The sequence below is a fragment of the Callorhinus ursinus genome, unplaced genomic scaffold (assembly GCF_003265705.2).
Source record: "Callorhinus ursinus isolate GAN/ISIS: 27379988/994484 unplaced genomic scaffold, GSC_fseal_2.0 scaffold65, whole genome shotgun sequence".
NCBI classification, from domain to species: Eukaryota; Metazoa; Chordata; class Mammalia; order Carnivora; family Otariidae; genus Callorhinus; species Callorhinus ursinus.
Window position 1 is genome coordinate 7,216,791 of NW_027397127.1, and position 15,552 is coordinate 7,232,342.

General features: G+C 36.7%; 1 protein-coding gene across 13 annotated transcripts in view; it reads left to right on the plus strand.

Moving 5' to 3' along the window:
• NUP62CL (nucleoporin 62 C-terminal like) overlaps positions 1–15,552 on the plus strand; it is a 93,664-nt gene that overhangs the window by 48,827 nt on the left and 29,285 nt on the right. For 9 of the 13 annotated variants that reach the window (XM_073885755.1, XM_073885749.1, XM_073885748.1 and 6 more), the window contains 5 exons: positions 1,909–2,013; positions 3,516–3,614; positions 8,024–8,183; positions 15,037–15,187; positions 15,457–15,506. In XM_073885755.1, the coding sequence (XP_073741856.1) occupies positions 1,956–2,013; positions 3,516–3,614; positions 8,024–8,183; positions 15,037–15,187; positions 15,457–15,506 (518 nt within the window). In that variant the 5' untranslated portion in view covers positions 1,909–1,955. The remainder of the gene's footprint in view (positions 1–1,908; positions 2,014–3,515; positions 3,615–8,023; positions 8,184–15,036; positions 15,188–15,456; positions 15,507–15,552) is intronic. The other 4 variants (XM_073885759.1, XM_073885756.1, XM_073885757.1 and 1 more) reach the window with 1 other exon arrangement.

Sequence of the window (15,552 nt, forward strand, 5' to 3'; positions counted from 1 at the left end):
AATCCTGCAAATTTGCTGAACTTGTTTAATGTTCTAATAGATTTTTTTTTTGTGGCTCCCTTAGAGATTTCTGTTTTCATGATCAAGTCACCTGTGAATAGAAATAAGTTTATTTCTTCCTTTTTGACCTGGATGCCATTTATTTTGTTTTCTTGCCTAATTGTTCTGGTTAGAACTTCCAATGTATTGTTGGGAAAAGCAGACATCCTTGATTTGTTCTTGATGATAGTGGGAGAGTATGCAGTCTTTCACCATTAAATACGACGTTAGCTGTGGGTTTTTCATAAATGCCCTTTATCATGTTGAAGACGTTCCCTTCTCTTCATAGTTTGTTGAGCATTTTCATCATGAAGCTGTGTTCAATTTTCTCAAATCCTTTTTCTACTTCTATTGTGATGATCCTGTTTTTTTCACATAATATCATAATCGATGTATAAATCACATATCTTAAAATTCACCCTTTTAAAATGTGCAATTCAGTGTTTTTAAAAAGTATTCACAGAGTGTACAACCATAACCACTATATAATTCCAGAATATTTTCATCACCCCCAAAAGAAACCTGGTACCCATTAGCAGTCACTCCCTATTACCCCCTCCTCCCAGCTCCTAGCATCCACTAATCTGTCTATGGTATGGATTTGCCTGTTCTGGACATATTCTGGACATTTCATATAAATTGAATCATACAATATGTAGCCTTTTGTGTCTGGCTTCTTTCATTTAGGGTATATTTTCAAGATTCATGCAGGGTGTAGCATGTATGAGTACTTGATTCTTCTGATCTCAGGAGGAGGACTCTTCAACTTCCTCTTTCCCTAGTTACCCCTGGTAAACTAGCTGGCCTACAGCCTAAACTTTTACTCTCATGAAACTACTTGCTTCCTTTTAATTGCTTAGCACCAAAATCTCCTTTTTTTTTTTTTTTTTTTTTGAGAGAGAGAGTCCTTTGGCTTGAATTTCCTCACACTCCTTTTCAAAAAAGGCAATACTTTTGGGTATAGTTTGGGAGCTCTCTGTTTTTATGGGCCTCCTTTACCCCTGGGCAAAACCTTTGAAACAGTGCTGTGGGTGCTGTATAGGGCTAGTTTCCTCTGACCCTTTTGCTTATTGCTTCAGGCATGGAACCTCAGCCCTATAAGTGAGCTGGGACAAGGAAGTCAGGGTAGGGGTGATGGGGCCCCCATATTCTTAACCTGTTGGGCCTGGTGTAGAGCCTCTGCCCTATGAATGAGGGCTGACTAAAGGAAGGGAGTCCCTCAACTCTTGGCTGTACTCACCAGGAATTTCAACACGTTAACACTATGTGGTGGAGGTGATTTGCTGGCTGCTTGCCTTTCCCAATGAAATACTGTATCCCTTGGTTGGGAGCTGGGGCCAGTGTTATTGGCCACTCCGGCCTGGAGTGTGGCTTCTTTCAAGATGAGCAGGGGGATAGAGGGAATGAAGGGAGTGTGTTGTGGTTCATATGCTAGACTCTCATTGGTATAACAGTCTCAGCAGATTTCCTTGAATAAATGTTCTTTATTTGCTGTATATATTTTGGACGATTTCCTGAGATTTCAGATTGTTTTCTATACCAGTTATGGTTGTTTCACTGGGGAATAGGTCCCCAGGACTTCTTATGCTGCAGTTCTAGAAGTAGATCCCCCTTTTACGTTACCTTTTCAGTAAAGTAGAATTTCTTTGTTATGATGGTGCTAGAAGGCTGACTACACTAAGCAGTACTGATAAACTATTTTTTTAAATCAGGCTTTTATTATGTTTTATTTGTTAGATCTCAGTGTATCTGATTTTCCTTGCTTTGTTTCAATTTCTCTATATAAATGAACCTTGTTATAATGGTGTTTTATTTTTAAAAAATTGTTCTTTGGTGACATATTTTTCTGCTTGTTACTTTGATTTTTAGGTTTGGCTTCAGCATCGACTGCTGACGCCACTACTTGTTCAAGCATCATGCTGTTTACTTCAATGTCAAACGCTTCTACTTCTGCTGCTGCTACTGGGCTCTCCTGTAAGTTGCTGGTTGCAAAGAAAATACCATTATTTCGCATCAGGCCACTTAACTCAATTTGCCAATATAAGCTATGGATCTCTTGCATCTCATAAATTATCATTATGCTCGAACCCATCTGTAACTGCTGCTATCAATAGTAGCTTTGCTTAAGAACCTAATTGTCATGGCTTCAGCTGTGAATTTTATGTTAACATGATTATTCCAGCTTAAAGTGATAATTTTAAGCATTTAATTCATTAACATTGTAATGTTTTGAAACAACTTCTTGAAGCTAATGGGAATAGGAAGAGTGGGAGTTTTGCCAAGTATATCTGACAGGAAGAAGTCTTATTATCCATGTGAATAAGATAAAATGGGAATTAAATGTTGGAGCCTTGCTATCATGTATTCTTCTAGATAGACCAGGTTTGTGGTCCTTACATTTTACCTATCGGAAGTGATGGATGACAAAAGGACCAGTTTGAGGTCTTAATTGACACCGTGTATTGCCTTGTGGCTTCTCTCCTTGAAGAGGAACATCTGGATGCGTTGAGCTGAGAAGTGGGATATTAATTATCTTATAACCCCAACTTCTTTGCTATGTATCTTCCATTAGTACAATAACAGCAAATGTTGAGCAATTCTTTCTTACAGGTCCATATAAGCTGACTCTGCTTTTGAGATATCTTCACAGTGCCATGACATTTATCATTAGACTTTGTTATTGTAACCCTAGCTGTAATATGGTTCCCCCACAGGCCTATTATAGCCAGATTGTCACCATTCCTGGGAATAAAACTTGCCAGGAATTGCTCATGCCTAGTTCAGGGTAAAAAATAGTGGTCTGTTATCCCTATCCTCTTGTGAAGCTGGAATAGGCAAACATTAGTTAAAATTGCTGGTTACCACTTGAGTTGTATTTTCTACCAAATAGACTTCCAGTTTTGAGACACGACTGGGATTCTGGAAGCCTTTTGATATATGTAAGCAACTACAAACAACAGATTTCGTGAATATGACCACGTCTGAGGTTGGAAGTTATAATTGTTGAACGCATTCCATTTTCAATCAAAGACTTGCCCTCTGACCTTTGAAAGACTTGTTTTCATTCCTGTCTTTGATGTCCTTGCCTACCAAATGAAAAGAAATCTCACCCATAGTATTTGTAAAATTAACTTTAATGCGGTAAAACTTACATATAAAATTAACTTATTTTAAGTATACAATTCAGTGATTCTAATAAGATTACTGAATTGCGTAACTACCGCTAAAACTGTAATCCAGTTTTAGAACACTTTTGTCATCCAAATAAGATCTCTCAGGCCCAGACAACTACTAATATATTTTCTGTCTCCATAGATTTGCCTTTTCTGGACATTTCTTATAAATGGATTGACTGTAGGTTTCTGGAGTTTAGCCAAAAGTTTCTAAAGGACTCTTCAGATCAAAGAAACTCTATCTAAATTACTCACTGTTTTTAAATTAAAGTGTAAAAGGTAATATTATGTTATTCTCTGCAGTTGGCACTCCAGCAACTTCGACTGGAACATTTGGTGGCATAACTTTGGGATTTGGATTAAAATTCCCTGGAGCAGATGGAGCAGCTCATACTGCTTCTAGTAAGATTTGAGAATTATTGGGGTGTGTGATGTGTTTGGATGCTCAGTGGAAATGTGCTGTGTAACAAGCAGTAAGAGTGTAGTATTCCATAGGTTTTAGGACTGTTTAAATAAGTTATGATCATTTCATTGGAGTATGCAAAAGGTTCACCAAAAGTGATGATTGCCAAAGTGTAGTGAGACATTTGATACCAATGAAGCTACTTCTTTGAGATGACCGTAATCAACACTGCTACCAAATTCTTGTCAACTTTTAAATTTAAGAATTTTTATTATTGATCATAGTGTCTACATTGACCCAATACATTGGGATTGATAGTTCTTTTTCCTTAAAACTTAAGTTTTGACCTGTATTAAAGTTGACCCTATCCTAAAGCTGATTATAGGAATTTCCATCCTAAATCTGTTTCTGCCAGTTAAGAGCTAGTTAGGTTGTAGGTTGAAGAGAACTTGGCTAGTCATAGCCTTATATCTTATGGTGAGTTGGGTGGTTAGGGGTCAGTTGCTACTTAAACCTACCATTTAAGTCAGACTCCATTCTAAGAAAGTCTTATTTGTTTTATTTTAAAAGTTTACATAAGGCTGAACAAATCTTTCCTCAAACCTGGTATAAATTAAAAGTCACTCTTTTTTAAATTTAAAGTAATTATTCCTAAACAGAGATTCCACCATCTATTTATGTATTCTTTTGCATGACTGATGCTTAACTGAGTTTCTGCTGTGTACTAGGCAACTGGCCAACCTATGAGAATTGTGAAGAGTGTGTCTTGAGGACTTTACAGGTCACCATATTTGCAAATACCGTATCCCATAATTCCCCCCGTAAAATGCTGAACAAAGAACTGATTCTTTCAGCCCTGGGTTGAGTCACTGAAATATGAATTGACAGGCTCTTTGGTGACTCTGCCATAACCCATCCCCTCCCCAGCTAGGTCTCAAATTCCTTCCTGCAAACTGGTACCTCTGCTACTAAGCCATCCCTCCTGGCCATTCCATCTACCATTATCTTATATACCCATCTCCTCATCAGATGTATCTCAACTTGACACCCTTAACCCAGCGTTGGTTTTTTTCCCCTACTCACCTTTCCTTCTCCCCAAGCATATTTACTTGCTCAGACTCTTCACCTCACAAATCAGCCTTGTAGGCAGCTTTCAAGTGTCTGTGTCTGCAGATTTATTGTCATTTGGGATTATTCTCTGCCCTAAGTATAATCAGCAAGTTTTAAGAGACGCTTGCTTGTTATCAGTCTTATATCTTTTGTATGGAAAATGTTTGCTTGGATAGGAAAATTGGGTAGTAGGATGTTTTAAAGGATGTTTTCACTATTTTATATTACGATCTTTAAGACCATCTGAATGAGATTTATTTAAATGCAAATGTGGCATGCAGTTATTTTGTATTATTTATAGAACTGTGCTTCCTTTTTACTACACAGATAATGTAGAGTTGACTGTATTTAGTTTAGACCAAAGTCATAACTTGCAAAATCAAACTGTGAGGGGAAACTTTCGTTCTTAAATCCATTGCTTTTTTGATATTAATTGAAATACTGTTATTTGAGTATTATCTCCTATGCCAGAGCTAATTTATACCTTTTTAAAATACTGTAAAAAATAAAGAACAAAGATAAATACTGTTTAAAAAGGTTAAAATAATCATACCATTTTTTTATGACTCAAGATTCTTTTATGTTTAGTCTGACAGATAATTAATTTCCTAAAGGTATTTTTCATCTTTGTGGAGATATTTTGGTAGTGATGGTAGTTGCTTTTTTTTATTATAAAAATCATACACACATGTTTATATAATATATACATATTTCACTGTCTCTAGAGTGAACAGTTTGGTGTTTATCTTTCCAGCCTTTTTTTCCAAACACATATAAACATATATTGAATTTATTTGTTTTACAAAAATGGGATCATTATAAATATACACACATGTAATCCTAGAATCTGCTGTTTTCTTATATGTCATCTTTGCACATCTGTCCATGCTAGGAAATACAGATTACTTAAAAAAAAAAAAAAAACAACTTTGAGTGAAGAAAAGCTTTATAAGAAGGACTCTTTCTTTTTCTTAATTGTTTTTCTGTTTTCTGTCTTGAATGTAGTAGTTACACAGTGTTTGAATGAATTAATCAATAAAGGAGGGGTCTCCATAGTGTGATTAAGTTTCAGTATTTCTGGAGGAAGGGTTTCTTTTCAGATAAGATTTTTATTCTCTGATGAAGATTGTGATGACATAGGATTGTAAAGAATGCCACGTGGGATCCAATCTGTAATCTTCCCAGTGTTTTGAGTGATAAATGACCCCAGGGAATCCTTTGTGACTGGGTATGCTCTTTCCCTGTGGTGTTCATTCCACCCTCACAAAGGCTAACCCAAAGAATTAGGGAATTCTTGTAAGGATTCTTGTGGCCAAAAGGGAAATGGAATCTTTTGGAAATCTAACACAGGTATTATCATGGCACTGAACTTTCAAGAAATTGGAATTTAAGAGTTGTTCTAAAGGCAGCTTTAGGGACCTAAATCTATTGCATAGACATAATTCTGCTCTTCTCCCTTAGTCTTCTCTTTTCTGACTTCCCATTGGTTTTCTTACCTCTTTTTCTACCTTACTATTTTAGCTTATTCTTTTTTTTTAAGATTGTATTTATTTGAGAGAGAGTGCATGCGTGAGCACAAGCACGAGGGTGGGCAGGGCAGAGGGAGAGGGAGAAGCAGACTCCCCGCCAAGCAGGGAGACTGATGTGGCTGGATCCCAGGACCCTGAGATCATGACCTGAGCTGAAGGTAGAAGGCACACACTTAACCGACTGAGCCACCCAGCTGCCCCTTAGCTTATTCTTAATTTTGACTTGCTCAGACTCCTTAATTCTACTTCGTATCTGTCCTCTGTTGGTTCTTTCAACGCCCCCTGCCTATTGTCCGATTCTTTCTACACATTTGGGAATATTTCCAAATTTCTGCTTACAGTCTGATTCCATATTTCTGGAAATATTTCCCTATTTCTACCTATAGTCTGATTCTTTCCATAGTTCTAAATTTTTGAAAATAAGATTCTGACCTATTTTATCCCTGCTTGGCTAGAGCTATCTATGCCAGACCCTTGTATAGGCTGCCAGTAGTATATGAAATGGATACCATACTTTGGATGCCCACCCTTGTCCCAATCAACTGTGAACTAGGAGCAAAGGACAGAATTATTGGAATAAAGAAAGAGTATCTGAGCTTGATCCCTCAGCAGGAATGGAGTAGGCCAGTTTCCCTCAGTATAGGCTGTGCATGTTTTGGCAGGCAGCATGATTTATGTATTTATCTAGTAAGGCCATTAACCTGAAAATATTGCTAATTGGGAAAGCAAGGCTCATGTAAAAGAAACAGTTGTGTACATGTTGTAATGTATTTTTATAACAAATTTCTTGTTGCAGAAGCAGCATCTATTGATTACCAAGAACATTTGAAAACACAGAGAACCAAAAAGAAGAAAACATTTGCAGTTCCCACCAGCCACAGTTTTCTATGAATTTTTAAGTGCTCAGTGTGTAGGAAAAACCAAAAGTGCTATGGGAAGTTCAGAAAACCAAGGGATAATGATGGAGTAGAAGAGAAGTGGGTGGCAAATATGGGGGAAGGAAGAATGTGAGTTAGGCCATGAAATATAGTGAGGATGTCCTCTAGAGAGGGCTAGGTTTTCTAGTAGGTGTACAATGGAAAAAGACACATAAGAGAGAGGTCTGGGCTGTAGATGAAACCTTGAGAGGCTTTCTTTCTATTAGACTGGCGAAGATATATGCCTAGTATGGGCTATATTGTAGAGAAACAGTATGGGCTCTAACATAGAGAAACAGGGACTCTGCCCTACTGATAGAAATGTAAATTGGCAAAATCTTTTTGGTTGGGCAATTTGGCAAGATATATTAAAATTAATAGCATGCTGACCCTTTGATCCAGCAATTTCATTTCTAGGAATTAATTACACAGAAATATTCATGTAAGTATGCAAAGATATGTATGTACAGAGTTTGTATAAGATTGTTATTATTCTCTCCTTAGAAGTTTAGTAGAATTCGTCAGTGAGATCATCTAGGTCTGGAGGTTTGTTTATGGGAAGAGTTTTGAGGTTTGATTCAATTTCTTTAATGATTATAGGTCTGGTTAAGTTGTAAATTTTCTTTTTCTACACACACATCCAGGATTTTTAATTTTTAGCAGAAAAGTTAATCCAGATGTCTGGCCTGCTGTATATCACTTCCTGTTACAACAGTGTTGAGTGCTAATCCACACAACTTTGAATTAAATCTCACATTTTAAAAAAATGCTTCTCTAGCTTTTATCCTGAATGATCAAGGACTAAATAAAGTAAGTCTCTCATTTCTTACTAACCTGCATTTTATTTTCCAGCTACAGCATCAACGACGACCACCACCACTGTCACCACCACCACCACTACTACCACAACCACCAGTGGCTTTACCTTCAACCTAAGGTCACTGACATCATCTGGGATTAATAACATTGTTCCAGTCGGTATTAATTCCCTGCCATTTACTTCGACTGTTAAGTAAGCCTGTTTCCTTGAAAATTTGCGTGAATTTCATTTTGTTTATCATGCACAAGGTATAATTTGCTTGTATAGCTTTAGGATAGTGTTTGAAAGTTAGGTAAATGACTCAGTCGAAGGAGCAGATAAAGGATTTCTGTAGCTTAGGAAGTGGAACGATTAATAGCACACCTTTGTTTTATTACCATCATAATATGATTATTACTATTACTAATAACAACTAACATTTACTGTGCAATTACTATATGTTTAGCAATGTGACAGTGCTTTACAAACATCATGTCATTTAATCCTCACAATAACTCTATGAGGTAGGTGCTATTTTTGTTCCCATTTTATAGATGAGAAAACTGGAGCACGTAGAAATTTTATACTGTGCCCCTGGTAATGGTAGAGCCAGGATTAAAATTCAGGCAGTTGAACTCCAGAGGCTATATTCTTAGAATCTATGCCATGTTCTTCTCTAATTGTTTTTTTTTAATTAAACCTTTTATTTTGAGACCATTGTAGATTCACATGTGCTTCTAAGAAATAATACAAAAAATTCTGTGTCCCTTACCTAGTATCTCCCAATAATAACATATTGCAATGCTATTGGTACAGTGATACAATCAAGATAGAACAGTTCTATCATCATGAGGATCCTTCCTGTTGCCCATTTATAGCCACACTTACTACCAATCCCTCCTTTCCCTGACCCTGGGCAACAATGAATCTGTTCTCCATTTCTATAATCTTGACATTTAAAAATGTTACAGAAATAAATCCTATATTGTGTGATCTTTGGGCATTATTTTTTTTTTTTAGTCATACTTCCTTGAGATAAGTTTGTCATGTGCATCAATAGTTTGTTCTTTTTTATTTCTGAGTAGTAGTCCATGGTATTGTGGATGTACTATAGTTCACTTGTTGATGGACTTCTAAGTTGTCTCCAGTTTCTGGCTATTATGAATAAAGCTGTTTTTGTTTTGTTTTGTTTTTGGTTTTGTTTTTTTTGTGTGTGAATGTAATTCTCATTTCTCTGGGATAAATGCCCAGAGTGCAGTTACTGGGTGGTAGAATTGTTGCTTTTTTTTTTTTTTTTAAGATAATGCCAAATTCTTTTCCAGAGTGGCTGTGCCATTTTACACACTTGACAGCAATGTATGAGGGATCCAGCTTGTCCACCTTCTCCCCAGGATCTGGTGTTGTCACAATTTTTTATTTTAGCCCTTCTAATAGATGTGAAATGTTATCTCATTGTGGTTTTAATTTGCATTTCCCTGATGACTCATGATGTTGAGCATCTTTTTATGTGTTTATCTGCCACCAGCATATCCTCTTTGGTGACATGTCTGTTTATGTCATGTCTTTTGTCTGTTTTCTACTTGAATTTCTTTTTTTAATTTCAAGTGTTGAGAGTTTTATATATTCTAGGTTCAGTCTTGTCAGATATGTGGTTCATAAATATTTTCTCTAAATCTGTAACTTGTCCTTTTGTCTTTTTAAGAGGGTACTTTGCCAAACAAAAACTTTTAATCGATGAAGTCTAGTTTATCAATTTTTCCTTTAATGGACCATGTTTTAATGTCAAGTTTAGGAGATCTTTGCCTAACTCCAGATACCAAAGATTCTCTGTTTTTTTCTAAAAATTTTACAGTTTTACATTTTGCATTTAAATCAGGAACCACTTTGAGTTAATTTTTGTATGAAGTGTGAGTTTTAGAGCAAGGTTCATTTTTTTTTTTGTCTTGGGTGTCCAATTTTTCCAGCATCATTTGTTGAAAGGCAGTCTTCAACTTCCTCCATTGAAATACTTTTACACCTTTGTCAAAAATCAGTCAGACATATTTGTGTCAAATGTTTATTCTGCCTCAATTGATACAATATTTTAGGAATTTTCCTTTTTAGCTTAATGATATGGTGAATTACACTGATTGATTTTCAGATGTTGAGCAGCCTTACATACATAGGATAAATTCGACTTGGTCATGGTGTATAATTTTTTTATACATTTTTAGATTAGTTTGCTAGTATTTTGCTTGAGGACTTATATTTAAGTTCATGAGAGAGATTAGTCCATAGTTTTGTTTTCTTTCATTTTTTAGTCTGTCTTCATTTTTGATATGTGAATAATACTAGCCTCACAAAATGATCTGGGAAGTATCCTCTTCTGTTTTATAGAAGGAATTGTATAAAATTGTATAAAAAATTGTTAAATGTATGGCAGAATTCTCCAGTGAAACCTTTGGGCCTGGGTATTTCTTTTTTGGGAGGTTTTAAGTTACAAATCAATTTCTTTAATGGTTCTAGGACTATTCATTATCTGTTTCATCTCTGATAAGTTTTAGTAGTGTGTGGTATTCAAGGAATTGGTTTGGTTTTCTAAGTTGTCGAATTTATGACTATAAAGTTGTTTGTAGTATTTGCTCTTCGCGCTTTTAATAGCTGTTTCATTTCTTATATTGGTGTTCTGTACCTTTCTTTTATCAATTTTATTCATTCTTTCCCAAAGAAGTAGCTTTTGTTTCACTGATTATTCTCTATTGTTTTCGTTTTCAGTTGCATTGATATCTACTATTTATTATTTCTTTCCTTCTGATTGTGTTGGGTTCATATTGCTCTTCTTCTGGTTTCTTGAGGTATGAACTTAGATTATTGATTTGAGACCTTTCCCCTTTCCTAATGTAAGCATTTAATGCTATAAATATCCTCACCATTGCATTAGCTCTGTACCACGTCCTTTAAAAAAAAAAAAAGATTTCATTTATTTAGTGGAGAGAGAGAGGGCGAGGGAGAGACAGAGAGAGAGAACACATGAGTGGGGGGAGGAGCAGAGGGAGAGGGACAAGCAGACTCCCCGCTGAGCGGGGAACCTGACGTGGGGTTTGATCCCAGGACCCTGAGATCATGACCTGAGCCGAAGTCAGACGCTTAAACTACTGAGCCACCCAAGTGCCCCTGTGTGTACCACATGTTCTATTATGTTTTATTTTCCTTTTCATTCAATTCTGTCTACTTTTCAAATTGCCTTTATGAATTCCTCTTTAACCCATAAATTATTTAGAAGTATGTTGTTTAATTTCCAAGTGCTTGCAGATTTTCTTGTTTTCTTTCAATATCGATTTCTAATTTGATTCTATTATAGTTGGAGAACATGCTGTGTATGACTTGAGTCATTTTGTATTTGTTTAGGTTCGTTTTATAATGAAGTTAGAGTCTTTCTTGGTGGCTGTTCCACGGGCACCTGAAAGTTGTGTTTTCTGCTATTGGGTGGAGTGTTTTATATATGATGATGAGTTCCTACTTCATTGTATTTTTAGATCTGTATCCTTGCAGCTTTTCTCTCTATTACTTCTTTTAGTTGTGGAGAGTGGCAGTTTGAAGTCCCCAACTAGAATTGTGAAATCCTCTGTTTCTACCTTGCTCTATCTGTTTTGCTTTTCGTCTTTTGAGGTTCTGCTATTTGGTCGCCTACACGTTTAGGATTGTTGGCCTTCCCTGGCGCTTTGATTCCTTTATCATTATGCGATGTCCCTCTTTGGTAATTTTCTTTGCTCTAAGGAAGTGACCTTATTTGGTATTAATATAGCCATCTCTTAAAAATTTATTCTTGCGCGTATATCTTTTTCCATTGCTTTACTTTTCAACCTGTTTGTGTCTTTGTATTTGAAATGAGTTTCTTGTAGATAGCATATGGATGGATCATAATTTTTATCCACTCTGCCAATTTCTGCCTTTTAGTTGGTATATTTAGCACATTTACATTTAAGCTAATTACTGATATGTTAGGGCTCAAGTCTGCTCTTTTATTATTTGTCTTTTGTTACTTCTGTTTTTGTTTTTCTTTTGTTTTTTAATTTCCCTGTGGGATACTCAAACATTTTTTTAGGATTCCATTTTCTATTTTTATAGTGTTTCTGAGTATATTGCTTTGTATAATTTTCTTACTAGTTGCTTTAGGTATTACAGTATACATATGTAACTTCTAATAGTCTAGTCATGTTGACATTTTACCACTTTGGTAATTCCATTTAGCTCCCTTAACTCTTCTTACCTTTTAAGTTTAATTGTCTCAAGTATTTCTCTGTGTACATTGAACACCACATTATGTGGTGTTATACCTTTTGCTTCAGCCATCAAATATGACTTAAAAAATTCATGAGAAGTAGGATAGTCTATTATATTTATCCTTTTTGTTCATTTTGACTTTCCTTTAAGAAGTTCCAAGCCTTCTTCTGTTTTAATTTTTTTTTTCCTGATTAGCCAATTTTCGAGGATAGGTTTGCCAGCAACAAAAAAATCTTGCAAGGGACTATCTTTGTTTTCCTTTCATTTCTAAAGGACATTTTCACCAGATAGAGAAGTTGTGGTCAACAGTTTTTTTTTTTTCTTTCAGTACTTGAAACATGTTGTGACACTTTCTTTTAGCCTCCATGGTTTAAGATGAGAAATATGCTGTCATTCGAATTGGTATTACCTTTTAAGTAATGTGTTGTTTCTCTCTGGCTACCTTCAAGATTTTTTTTCTTTCTTTATCTTTAGTTTTCAGAAATTTAAGTATTATGTGTCTTAGTGCTGATTTCTTTGAGTTATTCTGTTTGGTGTTTGCTCAGCATCTTGAATTTGTAGATTTATGTCATTTGCCAAATTTGGAAAGTTTTTGCCTTAATTTTTTTTTTTTAAGATTTTATTTATTTATTCATGAGAGACAGAGGAGGAGAGAGAGAGAGAGGGAGGGAGAAAGAGAGAAGCAGAGGGAGAAACAGGCTCCCAAGGAGCAGGGAGCCCGATGCGGGACTCGATCCCAGGACCCTGGGATCATGACCTGAGCCAAAGGCAGACGCTTAACCATCTGAGCCACCCAGGCGCCCTTGCCTTAATTTTTCAGAATACTTTTTCAATCCCATTTTCTCTTTTCTTCTCTAATCTATCATCCTCTGATGGTACAAATGTTACCTCTTTTATTATTGTCCTCTAGGTTCTTTAGATTTTTTTTCATTTTTTGTGTCTTTTTCTTTTTGCTGTTCTGTAAATTCTATTGATCTACTCTCAAGTTTGTTGATTCTGTCCTTTGTCATCTTCACTCTAGTATCAAACCCTCTAAGTGAGCTTTTTATTTCAGTTATATTAGTTTCCAGTTCTATAATTTCCATTTGATTGTTTTTCATAACCGGTTTCTTTGCTGAGATTTTCTAGTTTTCATTTGTTTCTAGAGAATTCATAATTGCTTATTGGAGTATTTTTTGATGGTTGCTTTAAAATTCTTTTCAGAGAATTCCAATGTCTAGATACCTCTCACTGTCAGTGCCTTTGGATTGTCTTTTCTCTTTTGAGTTGTGATTTTCCTGGTTCTTGATAGGACAGATAATTTTCAGTTGTATTCTGGACATTTATGTCTATTATGTTAGGGGAGTCTTTTTTTCAAATCAAGTAATCCTTTTGTTGGGGTGTAGTACAAGGGTTGGGCATGTTTGTATCTTCAGCTTCCTACTAGACCCTGCCCATACCACCCCAGTACAAGTAAAGCCTCAGTGCACGTGAGTGGTATGGAAGTTCAGCTACCCCCTCAGCCCTGCTGATTCATTCCCCATGAAAGTGGGGCAATGGGTCATACCACTTCATTGCCTCAAGTGGGGATGTAAGCTCAGCCCTCAGCTGGGTCCCTGGGACCCCAGAACAAGAGGAAGTGGGGTACTAACTCATACTGCTTAGTTGCTGCAGGGTAGAGGCAGCATTTCAACTTCCTTTGGGGCACCACTGGCACAAAAGGAGTGAGAAAGCAGGATATCAACTATTCTGCCTTTTATCACTTCCTTCAACCTTTTGATGCTGGTTTGGTATGGAAGCTTAGCTCCCTCCTGGGTCTCACTGACACAGGCTTTGCAGAGAAAGGGGGTCAGAGTGCTGACTAGCCCTGCTTTGCCCTGCCTCATTCAGTCTTGATTTCTCCAGTCGGTGTGGAGGTTAAGCTCCGCACTGAGCCTTGCTGACACCCGGGTTGTGGGAAGTGGAGTCCTTACTAGCTCCAGTTTGCATTACTTTGTTCAGTCTCAGTGATGCCAGGTGGGTATAGAGGTTAAGCTCCCCATTGGGTCCCACTGACACTGAAGACAAGCGGTGAAGCCTAACGGTAACTAATCCTTTCTCGCTCTGCTTTATTAACTCTTACTGCCGCTGGGTGGGTGTTTAGATTTATCTTGTCTCTGGCCTTTGCTGACAGAACCCTGGTAGAGAAAAGAGAACACTACTTGCCTCTACTGAGCAGAGAATTGGTGATTACCTCTCTGCTCAGCCCTGCTGACACTGCCCCAGCAAAGGAATCAGAGCATTGCCTGGTTCTACCAGTCACGGGCTGGAAAATCAGCTACCTGCTTAGCCTATTTGATACTACCTAGTAGGGGAATCAGAGTTCTGCTTGGTTCTGCCCAGTGGGGGATGGAAGATCAGCTGCCTACTCTGTTTTGTGGATGCTACTTAGATTGGGAATGGATCATTTTGACTAAAAGTTATGGGGGGAGGGAGTCCTATCTGTGGCCACATGCACCCAAGGTGGAGCTTGCATCATGCTGAGCTGAGGGCAAAGGAAGGGAGCAGCTGTGGCACAGACTTTAGCTGTTCTTACTGAAATTTGGTAGATTTCTTAATAGATCTTTTTTTTTGGTTTGCTATATTCCTTTAGGGTAATTTCCAAAGATTTTGAAATGGTTGTTTTTAAAATAATCTTGACCACCTCTGCTGGTTTTGTTGGGGAGCAGGTCTGAAAAACTCATGTGATATTTTCTTCTCTAACTCCTCCTATGTTATTCATTTAAAAAATACAGTTATACTTTTAAAAATGTGATCATATGATCTTACTGTGTCCTTTTTTTAGTGCAATTGTAACTCCCGTGATGACATATGGTCAGCTGGAGGGTCTGATAAACAAATGGAGCCTTGATTTAGAGGATCAAGAGAAGTACTTTCTTCACCAGTCCGCTCAGGTCAATGCTTGGGACCGTACATTGATTGAAAATGGTGAGAAGGTAAGAAGATAGTTTCATTAATTTAGCTGTATTGTACAAGTATTTTCAAAGTCTCATTAATCTCCCTGCATTGTACACAGACCTGTGTTTTGTGGTTAATTTTCTATCCCAATATCGGTGATCAACTGAAAAGCATTTTCCTTTGTAATGAGTGTCCTGAATTAGGAAATTGTTCATATTTGAAGTGTATATGAGAAAATGAATATTGGCTTAAAATTACAACATAAATTCAAATATTTACATTATCGTATTCTTGTTTTCCTTTATAGATTACTACTTTACATGGAGAAGTGGAAAAAGTGAAACTGGATCAGCGGAGGTAGAACCTTAGACTCCCTAGGTTGAAAGATTAAAGATCTATTTCT